This window comes from Oratosquilla oratoria, chromosome 41 (assembly GCF_046742065.1).
Source record: "Oratosquilla oratoria isolate Oo_2021 chromosome 41, ASM4674206v1, whole genome shotgun sequence".
NCBI classification, from domain to species: Eukaryota; Metazoa; Arthropoda; class Malacostraca; order Stomatopoda; family Squillidae; genus Oratosquilla; species Oratosquilla oratoria.
In genome coordinates, this window is record NC_134817.1 from 2,129,645 (window position 1) to 2,144,356 (window position 14,712).

The window sequence follows — 14,712 nt, forward strand, 5'->3', positions numbered from 1 at the left end:
GGCGGAAATCAGTAACAGAAAAAGTTGCCAAAAGCTATACAGAAACAAACGTACCTGCCTCGGCTGCATGAGACGCCATTTTTGTTTTGGTAGATGCGGAGGTCGAAGAAATTAAAGTGCGATCACTTCGTCTATTCTAACCTTACCTACCTACCTAACCTAACCTGCATTTAATAATGCGGTACCTGCAATTCTAAAGGCTTCAGGGTCGTTGTCGTCTTCGACCTCCGAATCTATCAAAACAAAGATGGCGTCTAAAAGAGTAGACGCCACTTCGTTCGTTAGTGTATAGCTTTTAACAGTGTTTTCTGTTATTGATTTCCGCCAAGATAAAAGTATATTACATTGATGTATTATAATTTACAAAATTAATATTTTTCTAATGCTATATCGCGTAGGTGTGTTATGTCGACTTGGCTATTCAATTTATGCAAAGATGGGGGTGATGTGAGAGGCAAACACAAGGGTAATGGGCTGGGGATTGGAGATGGTTAAAGAAAATGGAGAAAAATGGGAGATAAGCCAGCTGTCGTTTGCTGACAACACTATACATGTAGCAGGATCACAGGAGGGATGAAGAAAGGTAGTGACCGAGTTCCTACTCACATTGTAGCAGGAACTGTTGCACTCTCCCTCTCTCTCTCACACACACACAATTTACTAAGATTAATGAAAGTGGCCTTTGACTACTTGGATGAGGAAATGATAAAGAAAATATAAGTCACACTGGTAAGACCAAGATTGGAGTACACTGGGACACTGGACACCCAGTATTTAAAAGAATATAAAGAAATTAGAAAGAATTCAAAGAGCTACAACAAAGATGGCACGAACATTCTCTAAATTGACATATGACAAAGGTTGTTCAAACTGGAACTACCAACCCTGGAACAAAGAAAAGAAGAGAAAGAGGAGATCTACTGACCATTTACAGAATTATGAAAGGGATGGAAGTCCTCGACAGTGATGATTTATTGAAGGGGGATAAGAGTAAAACAAGAGGACAAGAAAAGAAACTCAAAAAGGATAGTTATAGAAGAGATCCTGGGAAACACAACCATTATGTGATGACTGCTTAGTGCCCCTAACAGTACAACACTTTCTAGTAGACTATCTAAGTCTGATGGACCTACAAGAGTACCTCTTCCATTGTCACAATGAGGACAAAGTATTCTGCATCTTGCAGATACTTGAAAAGAAGACTTATGTTCATGTTCACAAAAACCCGTGTACTCATGTTTGTAGAGAATGCTGGCCTTTTAAAAAGAATTATTCCTCCACCTCTGAACATATTCTATCTTTTTGACCCACCCCATTCCCTGTTTTTTAATATCACATTTTAGATACCTTTTCCATTCATTTTACCATACCAAAATTTTATTCAAAATTTAAATTTTGGCCTACCATTTTTGCTACATTTAGAAAGTTTGTAAGCAGTTCCATATGACTTAGATGTTGTGGCACCATAAACCACAAATCAGTCAATCAGTCATTTATTTCCTGTACAACCATCCATATACACATTGAACAACTATGGTGACAACACATTTCTGGGAAAGCCCTCTATTCATCTAATATACCACTCACTCTCACCACTCCAAACCCTAACACAAGCTTTTCTACTCTTGCAAAAGTTTCTGTCCGCTTTTAACAGCTTTCCCATTGCAACACCTGCAATACTATCCTGTCAAACCTGTCAGGGTTAAAAAAAACATGAGTTCACCAAGGTGCCTTTATAAAAACAACTATGTACTGTTACAATTTAGGAAAATTGCTAAAAGACTGGAAAACTCCCAGAATGTGACTGTTTCTTTAAAGTGCCAAAAGAATCAGGTTTGCTGAAACACTGGTTGCCAAAAGAATGGATTTTTTACTGTATTTACTATATATAGATTGATTTCTATGCCTTTTTTTTTTTTTACTACCCCTTGTGTAAGGGGGAAAAAAGCCTTTGGTATATGTATGTATGTACTCTATATAGATTGGAAGTTTGTCCTATATTTTCCATAAAGATCTTTTGAAAAATTACACTGTTATCATGTTGGAAATTCTTATGATTATTGGTCCAACAGGGAAGGCTTTGAATGAAAGGAAGGCAGAAGTGCGCATTCAGTATCATGATGTACCAGGTGACATTTTCCATGGGCAGAGCAAACGTAATGAACTTGTCCTCCGTGTTCAACCTGGTGAGGCTATATACTGTAAGGTAAGTCTCCTGTTCATCATTTTATTATGGTGCCTTCACCCATTGACAGTCATTTGAGTTGATATTTACATAAAACTTGATTCAAAATAAAGATGTGTATTAATTATATTTTGAGCTTTTATATTGGTGCATTTATTTTATATACATAAACATATGCATTTATGTGATGAATGCACGTGGAAATGCTTGTATATGCAAATGTGATATTCATGCATGTGTTTTGTATACATGTTCAACTTGTTTGCTGTTACTTGTAAAGTAAGGTGGCTAGGTAAGGTAAAGTGACATCCCCATTTACTCCTATCACAATCTTCTCTTTTATTAATTCTCCCTTAAACCATGTGAAAACTGCACTTAGTTTCTTCTCCAATGGTATTGCCAGTTCATCCTTAGTGAACCCTTCTCATGGAAGGAGTTGCCACATTTCCACTAGTTCATCATCCTAATTGACTATGTATTCATTCACCTTGTCCACCACCTTTTCTATGACACAATTTCATGAATCCTTCATGGTGGAGAGGTGTTTAGAGAGTTGATGATAGCTAACACAGTGTTTAAGAAAAAAATCAGGCTTAGGTATACTATGTAGTTGTATCCAAAAGAAGAGTAGGAAGAATTCTGGATGTCCATGCTCTTGGGGGAGAGAATGGGTGAATATCAGATAATTTTTTGTTGGCAGGTAAGTTGAGAGTGGAGGATAGGTGGAGAAAGAGAAAAGGGGTGAAAGGTTAAGAGGTGCTTAGAGTAAACTGTTTAAATGAGAAGGAAAAGGAGCAGGAATATAAGGGAGGCAGTGAAGGATAAAGTAGAGGTAGGAGTGGAATAGGAATGGGGGTGTTTCAAGGAGAGGATGACAAAGTGTGCAAAGATGGTATGTGGAATGAGGATGGGAAGGAATAGAAGGAAGGGTAGTGAGTGGCAAGATGATAAAGTGAAGAAGGAAGTAGACGAGAAGAAGCAAACATTGAGGATTGGTTGCAAAGTAGGACAAGAGAAACCTATGAGAGGTACAAAGAAAAAAGAAAAGCATAAGATAAAAGATGCAAAAAGGAGAAATGTAAAACGGGGTGGAGTATGACAAAAAAAAAAGATAAAGTAATAAAAAGATGCTTTGGAAGGAAGTTACAAGAGGAAGTGAAGTAGAGAAGAAAAGGTAAAAGGCACAGATGGATAGATGTTAGTGGAAGAGGAGGCAGTAAAAGGAAATTGGCCAGAGTATTTTAGAGAGCTGTTGAATGTGGAGGAGGATAGGGAGGGATTGGTGGTAGCAGTGGGAGGCACTAAGAAAATGACAGTGATGGGAGTAAAATGGAAGAGAAATAAGAGAAAATGAGGTACAGGTAATTTTGAAAATTATGAGAGCAGGTAAGGCACCTGAGTTAGATGGGTGTCATGCAGAGTGTCTGAAGAAGGGAGGAACAGTAATAGTGGATTGACTAGTGAGGTTGTTTGATATGTGTCTGAGGGAGGGTAGAGTGCCAGAAGATTGGAGGAGTGCCTTATAGTTCCACTTTACAAGGGAATAGGGGATAAGTGTGATTGTAGTAGTTTTGGAGGAATCAGTTTGTTAAGTGTAGTTGGGAAGACTTATGAGAGTTTTGAGAGGATTAGGAGAGGAACAGAGGGAGTAACTGATGAGAAATTGTGTGGGTTTAGGGGTAGGGGATGGATCATATTTTTGTGATAAGGCGGATATGTGAGAAAGCTTTAACAAAAGGTATGGATGTTTTTTGGGCCTTTGTGGATTTAAAAAACAGGGTAGACAGGAAGGCACTTTGGTGTGTATTACAAATATATGGGATGGGAGAACTGTTTAGCGTAGTCAAGGGTTTTTACAAGACTAATGAGCCTATGTTAGAATTGAAAATGGAGAGAGCAAGTGGTTTGAAGTATCAGTAGGACTGTGTCAGGGATGTGTCATGTCACTATAACTGTTCAATCTGTATATGGATGGGAAGGTGCAGAAGGTAAATGCAAGGGTAATGGGTAGGGTAATGAAGATGATTTAAGGAAATAGAGAAAAGTGGAAGGTGAGCCAGTTGTTGTTTACTGATGACACTACATGTGGCAGAATCAGAGGAGGGATTAAGACAGTTAATGATAGAGTTTGGGAGGGTATGCAATAGAAGTTGAAAGTAAATGTGGGTAAAAGTAGTGTGATGAGATGTACAAGGGGGAGAGGATGGCAGTAAGTTGGAAGTAAGTCTTAAAAAAAGCTGGAGGAAGTGAATAGCTTTAGGCATTTGGGGTCAAATGTGGCAGGAAAAGGAGTGGAGGTGGAGGTAAATTGTAGATTGAGAGAAGTAAATAAATTTGGAAGGATTAAAAAGGGTCATGAGAAATAGACATTTGGGAATGGATGCAAAGAGATTATATGAAGGGATAATTGTGGAGATAAGTTTAAATGTGTTTGAGGTGAAATGTCTGAGAAGTATGGTAAGGGTTACAAGGTTGGATAGAGTGAGAAATGAGGAGGTGAGGAGAGTGGGGCTGGAAAAGGAGATGGCAGATGAAGAGTATTGGGATGGTTTGGACACATGGAAAGAACAAGTGAAGAAAGATTAGTAAAAGAGGTGTTGAAGGCAGAAGTGAAGTGAATTTGCAGGGACGACCAAGGATAAGATGGAAGAGGTTAAGGATGGTCTTTTGCTACTAATACCCATTTCCAGTACTTTGCATTTTTTGGTATTGAACTTCATTTCCCATTCTTGGCACCATGCAAAATTAGTGTCTATATCTTTTTGCAATAGTCTACCATCCTCCTCATTTTGCACTCTTCTCATGATTTTTGCATTATCTGCAAACATGTTGGCAGCTTGTTGTTCCTTCCATTATGTCATTGATATAGACAAACATTATTGGTGCAAGCACTGAACCTTGTGGAACTTCACTCATTACTGCTCTCAATCTTGACATCTCATCCTTCACTACTATCCTCATGTATCTTTCCTTAAAAGAAACAAAAAAAATCTTTCATTCATTGTAGTAATTTGCCTCTCAGTCCTCCAACATACTCCAATTTCCACAAGTTGACTGTGAAGTACTTTATCAAATGCCTTCACTAGGTCAAGGTACACACAGTCCACACACCCCTCTCTCTATTGCAGTACATCACTCTTGTATAAAATATTAAAAGGTTTAATACACACAACCTTCCCAATCTGAAGCCAGACTGACTGTCAGAATGTACATCTTGCTGTGAATGTAGTGTCATACTGCATTGCTTCTGACCCAGGGGAATGAGTGGGATATAGGGATGACCCATCATCCATGTGGAGCTAAGATGAGGGAGGAAGAGGTGGTGGATGGGAGTGGGTACTTGCCTTTTGATTTGGCTACCTCCTTAAAAAGGGTGAAAAAACCCTTAGTATACTGTATAGATAGTTTGTGGTTAGAGAGACTGAGCATATTGTTATGTCTGGGGATATTTCTAACAGGTTGTGTTAGGGAGGTTTGATTGGGTTTAGTATGTTTAGGATGGGAAGTTGGTTTAGCATTTTGTTTCCTATTTGGTCAGCTGTTTGTATGTGTAGCCATATTGGGTGTTGTGTCAGTAACTACATAAAATAATTTTAAGATATTTTAGCATGATAAAGGTACAAAAGGAAATACATTCTCATAAAATAGCTAAACTTTCTTTTCGTTTTCAGGTGATGACAAAAACACCTGGCATGACATTTGGCATTGAGGAGACTGAGCTGGATCTTACTTATGTGTCTCGATACAAGAATGCCAAGTTGCCAGATGCCTATGAACGACTCATCCTTGATGTCTTCTGTGGATCTCAGATGCATTTTGTGAGGTATGTTGATAACAGTAAATTTTCAGGCAAGTGCAGTATTTACCTAATTGTAGTATGCTGGAAAGGAGCAACACTTATTAGGTCCTGTCTCCTATTCTCTAATTTTCTAACATACCAAGACTCAAATTCATGTACAGTTCCAGCTTAATCTATATCTTTGATTTCCAGTTATGATATTTAGATTTGAACTCATGTATTGTTTGAGCTTGGGCTGTATCACCTTCTAAGTTATTTCATATATTTATAAATCTGTATGAGGTAAAGGTGGAACTTCACCAGGGATGTGTTATCATGCCTTAGCTGTTCAATTTATACGTATATAGATGGAGTGGTACAAAAGGTTAAACGCAAGGGTAATGGGCCAGGGATTGGGGATGGTTAAAGAAAATTGAGAAAAGTGGTAGATAAGCCAGTTGTTGTTTGCTGATGATGCTGTGCCTGTGGCAGGATCAGAGGAGGTATTAAGGAATTTAGTGATGGAGTTTAGGAAGGTGTGCAAAAGAAGGAAGTTGAATATAAATGTGGGTAAAAGTAAGGTGATGAAGTGTATAAGGGGAGAGGATGGCAGCAAATTGGAAGTGAGTATTAAGGGAGAGAGAGACTGGAGGAAGTGAATAGCTTTAGATACTTGGTTGCAAATGTGGCGGGAAAGGGAGGAGTGGAGGTGGAGGTAGAATGTAGATCAAGAGAAGCAAGTAAATGCCTTGGAAACTAAAAAGTGTAATGAGAAATAGACATTTGGGAATGGATGGTAAGAGGAAATTGTATGAAGGGGTGATTGTGCCAACAGCACTGTATGGGGCAGAAACATGGAACATAAAGAGTTTAAATGTGTTTAAGATGAAATGCCTGAGAAGTATGATAGGGTTACTAGGCTGGATAGAGTGAGAAACAAGGTAAGGAGGAAAGTGGGGAGTTGAAAGAGTATTGGGATTTGTTTGGACACATGGAATGAATGAGTGAAGAAAGATTAATAAAAGAGGTGTGGAAGACAGGTGGAGGGAATGAATATGAGGAGATGATCAAGGATGAGATGGATGGATGTAATAAAAGGGACATTGGGAAAGAGGGGAATGTCTGTTGAGGAAGGAAGGGAGAAGACAGAAGATAGGGGTGAGTGGAAAATGGTTGTGTATGGATTATGTTGTAATGCATGGAAGGGAGTGGGTGGGGAATGGGAAGATGAGGGAGTATGTATAATATTTTGACACAGCTCGAAGGGATTTCTCCTCATCTTCTCTTTTTGTGCATGAGGGGATGGAGGGGGGGTCACCGATTAAATGAAGCGGCCTTGCTGTGGATGCGTTGTGTGAATTATTTGATCACTTTATGTCTTGGTATGTATTTACCTACCTAGTTGTATTTTGCGGGAAGGGGAGCTATGCTCGTGATGTCCCGCCATTGTATCTCGCAGTGTCTAGTTTGTTTTTAGACTCATGAATGGTTTTTGCGCATACTATTTCATTATCCAGTTTGTTCCAAGTGTCCAAAACTCTATGTAGAAAACTGTTTTTCTTCAGTTCTCTTCTATAGCTATGTTTTTTTATTTTCTTTCCATGTCCTCTTGTGTTTCTTTTGTCCCAGTTAAGTAAGTTCTCTCTATCAAGTATCTCTGTGCCTTTCATGATTCTGTAGATGGTCAATAGGTCATCTCTCTTCTTTGCTCCAGTGTCGGTAACTCCAGTTTAGCCAATCTCTCCTCGTATGATAGGTTTACAAGTGCAGGTGCCATTTTTGTAGCTGCTCTTTGGATTCTTTCTATTTTCTTTATATTCTTTTTGGTACTGGGGGACCACAATGTCGCCGCATACTCTAATCTAGGCCTTATCAATGTAACCAATATTTTTTTTATCATGTCTTCGTCCAAGTATGTAAATGCCACTTTTATTGATCTTAGCAAGTTGTAAGTTTCCCCGACAATTTTGTTAATCTGTATATCATAGGACAAGTCGTTCGTGATAATTACACCCAAATCTTTTTCGGATCCTACTTTCTTTACTTCCTTGGTTCCAATTGTATATTTTCCTGATATTCTGTTTTTGCTTTTTCCAAACTCCATTATGCTACACTTCTTAGTATTAAAGTCCACTTCCCATTTCTGACTCCAGTTCCATACCCTATTTAGATCTTCTTGCAGTGCTTCACAGTCCTCATCAGTTTCTACTTTCCTTAACAGTTTGGCGTCATCAGCAAAGAAGCTCATGTAGCAGTTCACGTCCTCGTCCATGTCATTCATATAGATAGCAAACATTATTGGTGCCAGTACAGATCCTTGCGGTACTCCACTGATCACCTCTTTCCAATCTGAATATTTTTCTCTGAGCACTACTCTCATCTTTCTACCAGTCAGAAAGTCCTCCATCCATTTTAGTAGGTTTCCTTGTATACCTCCTATGTGTTCCAGTTCTTTTAGTAATTTTCTGTGTGGTACTTTGTCAAAGGCTTTTTGCAAGTCTAGGAATGCACAATCAGCCCATCCATTTCTTTCTTGCACTATGTCTATTAGTCTTGAGTAAAAGCATATTAAGTTTGTGGTGCATGATCTTCCTTGTCTGAACCCGAATTGTCTTGGGTTTGATATGTTGTCTTCCAGATGTTTTACCCTTCTATTCTTTATTGTTTTCTCACAAATTTTGGCTATAGTGCTTGTTAGTGATACTGGCCTATAGTTGGTGGGTTCTTCCTTGTTTCCTCCTTTATATATTGGTACAATGTTAGCATTTTTCCAGTCCTTGGGTATCTTTCCTTCTTTGAGTGAGCTGTTTATTAAGATGTGATTTTCTGACGTCCAGTCTTGATAGATGTTCTGATATTTCTTTTAGTGATGTTGTAAACTCACTCATGTGGGGAGATTGCTTGTTATTATCTATGTCCCAATTTTGTATTTTCTCTCTGGTGAAGACAGATTTAAAATGATTGTTCATGACTTCGGCCATCTCTAAATCTTCTGTGTATTCTATATTTCCTTGGCATAGTTTCACCATTTCCTGTTTGGTTTTAAGTTTACCATTCACATACCGATAGAATAGCTTGGGTTGATCTTTGCATTTGTCTATAATATCCTTCTCATGGTTCCTTTTTTCCTCTCTTCTCACATTAACATACTCATTTCTACAGTTTATATAAATTTGCCATTTGCTTTGTTTTTTGTCTTTTCTCCACTTTTTCCAAGCTTTGTCCCTTCTGTCTTTTGCCTCACTGCATCTTTTGTTGAACCAACATTTAATGTACTCACTCTCTCGCTTTTGTCTTGGTACATGCCTGTTTACCCCTTCATTGTAATTATCCATCAATATATTCCATTTCTCTTCCACTGTTGTCTCTTCCCTATAAAAATTTTCCCAGTTTGCATTCCGGAAGAATGTCTTTAGTTTTGCAAAGTCTGTTTTGTTGTACATCAATCTTCCTTTCCTATGCTTTTCGTTCCTCTCCATGTCTATTTCTTCCTTTAGTACAGTTTCGATGAGTACATGGTCACTCTTTCCAATTGGTGTCTCGTACTGGACTTTATCCACTATTTCAGGTTCTGTTGTAAATATTAGATCTAGTTTCGATGGCTCTTCATTGTTTCTGTACCTTGTGTTTTCACGGACCCATTGGGTCATTGTGTACTCCATGGTCATGTCTAGCAGTACATTGCCCCACGAGTCATCTCCTCCTTGCACTGTCATGCTGTCCCAACAAATTTCTTTGCAATTGAAGTCCCCCATAATTACCAGATTACCCTTTCCCATTAGTATCTCATTTAGTGATTTTCTTGTATCTTCTAGCATTTTTGTATGTTCGTTTTCTTTCCAAGCATTCGTTTTTGGAGGCACATAGGTCACCATAAACTTTCTGCTTTTCATATTCTTGCCTTCGATTTTTATCATGATCAGTTCAACATTACCTTTGCCCTCTGCAATTTTTGTCACCTTTAGGTCCTTCTTGGCCAAGAACATGATTCCCCCTCCCTGTTTCTTGTCCCTGTTTTTTGTCCAGTAATTGTATAGACCTTGTCCAATAACGATGGATGGTATTTCACCTCTTAGTTTAGTCTCTACAATTCCCATTATGTCTGGTTTTGCTTCTAACAGATAATCATTGAGTTCGTTCAGTCCTGAAATTAGTCCGTCAATGTTGGTATAGGCCACTTTTAATTTTCTTCCTTCTCCCTGGTTTCTTCTGTCCTTGGTTTTTTTCGTTTTGATGCGCCATTGTCTTAATCTCAAGTCTATTACTCTCCACTGGAATTCTTTGCATTCTGTCTCCGTTCTCATCAAGTTTTTTTCCTTTGCTTCTTCTCTTAGTGCCCTTTCTTTTTCTAATTCGTCAGTACTCATTTCTCTTTTTATCCATATCTTATTGTACTTTTCACTCTTTGCCAAGTTGCCTACTTTTTCAAATATGTCTTCTACTACCATTTGTGACCTTAGTTTTATCTTTAGAGGTCGATTCCTATCCTTAGTATAGCGACCGATTCTATAAGTCTCTTCCAGGTCTATGCCTGAATCTCTGTCTCCCCCCTGAATTTCATTTAGGATTTCTACTGCTGTCTCTTTTTCTTCTTTTTCCCTCATGTACCTCGCCAATCCTTGTTTTTCCTTTAGTCCATATACCACAATACATTTTTTCCTATCTACTGTATCCCTGACCCAATTTGCTTTTTCGTTAATCACTTGTATGATTGTGTCTTTTGCATTATCCTGCATTTGCTGCTTGACTATTTCTTTGAAAGCAATTTCCTTATTTTCAATGTTTTCCTTCCACTTCTTAATTTCCTGGATACTATCCCCACCTAGGTTCTCTTCGATCTTTTGTGTCAATTCTTGTAATTTATTGTTCACCTCCTGCTTTAAATTTTTGCTATTGTTATTATCATTAGTTTTCTTCTTTTCATTATCATTCTTCAGTTCATTTATATCCCTTTTCATTTCTTTAATCTCGTTTGTAAGATCCAAGTTGGTTTTTCTTAGGTCCGAAATTTCGTGGTTCGCTTGAGCTAAGCAATCTATTAATCCAATAACCTCTTTTCTTGGTCCATAATTTCATTCTCTCACCGAATCCTATTTTTGCTCATATCTCTCTCTATCTCTAATAATCTACTTAAGTTCTTTCTTTCATACTTACTAAATCCTGGGAAATCATTATCATTATAACATGTGTTGGAGTAGTGTTTGTTTACATTGCGGTTCAATAGACTGACGCCAGATGGCTCTGATTCGTGACTGGCGTTCGAGTCGTTGTTTTCATTCATTTTCGCTAAATCCGAGTTAATACAATTGACTAGCACTGCAGAGATATCATGTGGGATCTGTTGAATGCATTATTTGTATGCACTTATTGATTTGTTTGTGACATACTATTTACATTAAATGTGTTTACATTTTGAGTTGATGTAAAGATTTGGGGAAAAACAAGGGTTATTTTATGTGACGATAGCTGAATAGTAGTGCTGTCTGAGTAGCACTGTGGTTAGCTGAAGACTGATGATAGACTGTAGCTGATGTTGTTGACAGTAATTATTGCTGGGATTGCAATTTTTGGTTGACACTTGGTGTGTCTTGTGGAGGGTGGTGGTGGGTGGAGTTGTAGGCGCTGAAGTAGGTGGGTAGAGTTTGAATGACTTGGAAGTGCTGAGGTGGTCAAATGAGGAGCTCAGCCACTGCGAAGTTCCTGGTCATGGGTGGAAGGGGGTGGAGGTGGGTGGAAGGCAGCAGGTAGGTTAAGCGGGTCCGAGCCTAACCATCGCAAAGTTCCTGTCCTTGCTGGTCATGAAGGGGATGGAGGGCAGGCTCTCACCCGCCACTTGAATTATAAGGTGGCACAAATCATTTTTATGCTATCTACCATTTACAGAAAAAAATGATCTGTCTAGCTCATTTACTTTGATATGCTTGTACAGATGCCCTTAAATCCTATAACTTAGCTTTGTCCTCCTTTGCCTCTCTGAACTTTGAGTTAATCTATGCTTCTTAAGATTTAGTAGAAAACTCTTTCATCTTTTATGTATATTCATTGAGAAATCATAGAAGTTAGAAAATGTATGTATTATTTATATGAACCTTATTTACAGAAATGATGAATTAGCAGAGGCATGGCGCATATTCACACCTCTTCTCCACGAAATTGAAGCTGCAACTGTTAAACCACTCCAGTATATGTATGGGTCCAGAGGTCCAAAGGAAGCTGATGACATGTGTGCCAAGAATAATTTCAAGTACTATGGATCCTACAAGTGGACTAAGCCTCACCTGTAGCTTAGCTTGTTCATTCCAAACAATTATAATCTAAATGTAGAATCACAAATGTATGAGGAAAAATTAATGATAAAGATTAGTTTTTTTTCTCTCTCTTATTTATTTCTCTGTAACTTTATTCTAGGATTGTGCACACCATTATGTAAGGCACAGATCAAATTTATTTGTTCCTTTACTTACCAGTTACTGACCCCCCCTCCTCTCTCTCTCTTATCTCTCTTACTCTTATCTCTCTCTCTCTTATCCCTCTCTCTCTTATATCTCTCTCGCTTATCTCTCCTTAGCTCCTTGTGGATTAAAAGTCATTCTTGACCCTTACCCAAGTCAGAAGCAGTGCAATGCAGTGGGTGGGAACAGGGATGACCCTTCATCCATATCTATGATAAAAAGAATGAGTCTGCTTGACATGTAGAAATGTAGTGAGTTGAAAATCTCTCTTTCTTTTTTCTTTGGATATGTCTCAAAGGATGGGTCTTTTTGTCCTCTGATTACATTTAGTGGTTATCTATAATTCTTTTGAGCTTGCTTATATTTTTCTGGGTGGAAACCATGCCACTGAATCATATTCAAATCTTGGACAGATTGGGGCTTCTGTGATTTTTCTCATCTTTTCATCCATATAGTGAAAATCCACCTTAACCTTTTGCTGCAGCTTGGACAATATCCCATATGCTATTCCAAGTAATTATGCATCTGTATAGAAAACTATTTCTTCACATCCTGTTGACATTTAGTCTTTTTCCGTTCATTCTCATGACCTCATAACCTCTTCAGTATGAGTCAAATACTCGTGTGCACATTATGCTGCCTGATGCATGATGATGTGTTACAATATGCGCAATATAGAATATAAAGTTATAGTTATATTAGTTCTCTTTCACCCAGAATGTTTATAACAACAGAAAACCCAATCAAGCATGTTCACAGGATCTGGGGGATAACTTGACTATAATTACAAAATAAATATAATCAGGATGCCAATGCTGGCACCCTCATATACCCACTTGTGCCTCATGATGCCTATGTTGGCATCATTGTATTCTAGGGATTAAAGCCCTCCCATTCCTAATCAAGAGATCAATCTAATGAATTCCCTCAACCTCTTCAGTACAAGTCAAATTCTCACATGTGGCATTGGATGCCTAATGTACAATGCATCACACTACTTACGTTATAAGATATAAAATCACTGCTTTATTACTCATTCTCTTTCACTTTGAGTAATAATAAACACAGAAAATGTGACCAGTCTGGGGGTCACTCAGCTACAACTATAAAATAAATATAAACAAGACGCCAATGTCAGCATCCTCATATTCCCACTCGCACCTCGTGACGCCTACACAAGCAGCATTGTATCGAAGCGGTTAAGTGTCCTGAATACTGTAAGTCACCTCTCTCTCTCCAGTCTTTCAATGTTGGCAGATTCAGTGCTTTAAGTCTTTTCTTATGGTTTATCTGCCAGACTGGGAACCAGTTTGGTTGCTGCCCTCCTTTGTATTATTCTCATTATCCTTGACTCCATGTGGGGATCATCCATGTATTGAAAAGCCACCTTAATGTCTCTTCCACTGGGTCAGAAGGAATGCAGTAAGACATAGCACATCCATATTAAGGCTGCTTCATTTAATCAGCACCCCCCCCCTGTCCCCTCATGTAAAAAAGGGGAAGACAAGGAGAAATCCCTTCAGGCTGCATCCCCCCACCCACTCCCTCCCATGCATCACAGAATCATCTATACACAACCATTCTCCAGTCACTCCTATCTTCCGTCTTTTCCCTTCCTTCCTCAACAGACATTCTCCTCTTTCCCAATGCCCCTTTTACCCCATCCATCCATCTCATCCTTGGATGCTCCCTCATGTTCACTTCCTCCACCTCTCCCTTCCACACCTCTTTTACTAGTCTTTCTTCAGTCATTCTTTCTGTTTGTCCAAACCATCCCAATACTCTTTCACCAACCCTATCTCCCAACTCCCATACAAGGATCCCAAAAGACTGAACAATTTAATCACTTATTCTATTATGTTATCTAAACCTGAATGTTGTTCAACTTGCCCTCCTGTAAAACACTGCTCTCCTTTGTGAAGACAGATTGGAAACTTTTATTCATTATTTCTTCCATAACTGAATCCTCCTCAAAAATCTCACTATAAGCATGGTGATTTTGTTCATCTGCATTTATCTACAACACCCCTTTCAAAATTCTTTTCCTTTTCTAGCTCATTTGTAATCTTTGTTGCATTGGTTCATCTCTTTTTCTATTTTCCCTGGGTTTTTTAGCTATATCACTCCTTTTGTTGAACCAGTCTTGTTTCTGTTAAGTCTCATTCCCATATAGTTTCATTGTCTATTTTCTCATCTACCAACCAAAGCACCAGTTGTTACTTGGTCACTATTTCCTACAGGGCAAAGATATTTCAAATGCTAATGATGTCCTCTGAGAATGTCATTCCCTCTTGCTG

General features: G+C 38.5%; 1 protein-coding gene across 1 annotated transcript in view; it reads left to right on the forward strand.

The window, feature by feature from the left end:
* Positions 1-14,383, forward strand: part of Zw (glucose-6-phosphate 1-dehydrogenase Zw) — a 54,616-nt gene extending 40,233 nt beyond the window's left edge. The window contains exons 4-6 of the mRNA XM_076177763.1: positions 2,073-2,206; positions 5,857-6,008; positions 12,064-14,383. Coding sequence (XP_076033878.1) covers positions 2,073-2,206; positions 5,857-6,008; positions 12,064-12,247 — 470 coding nt within the window. The 3' untranslated portion in view covers positions 12,248-14,383. The remainder of the gene's footprint in view (positions 1-2,072; positions 2,207-5,856; positions 6,009-12,063) is intronic.
* The last annotated feature ends 329 nt before the right edge of the window (positions 14,384-14,712 follow it).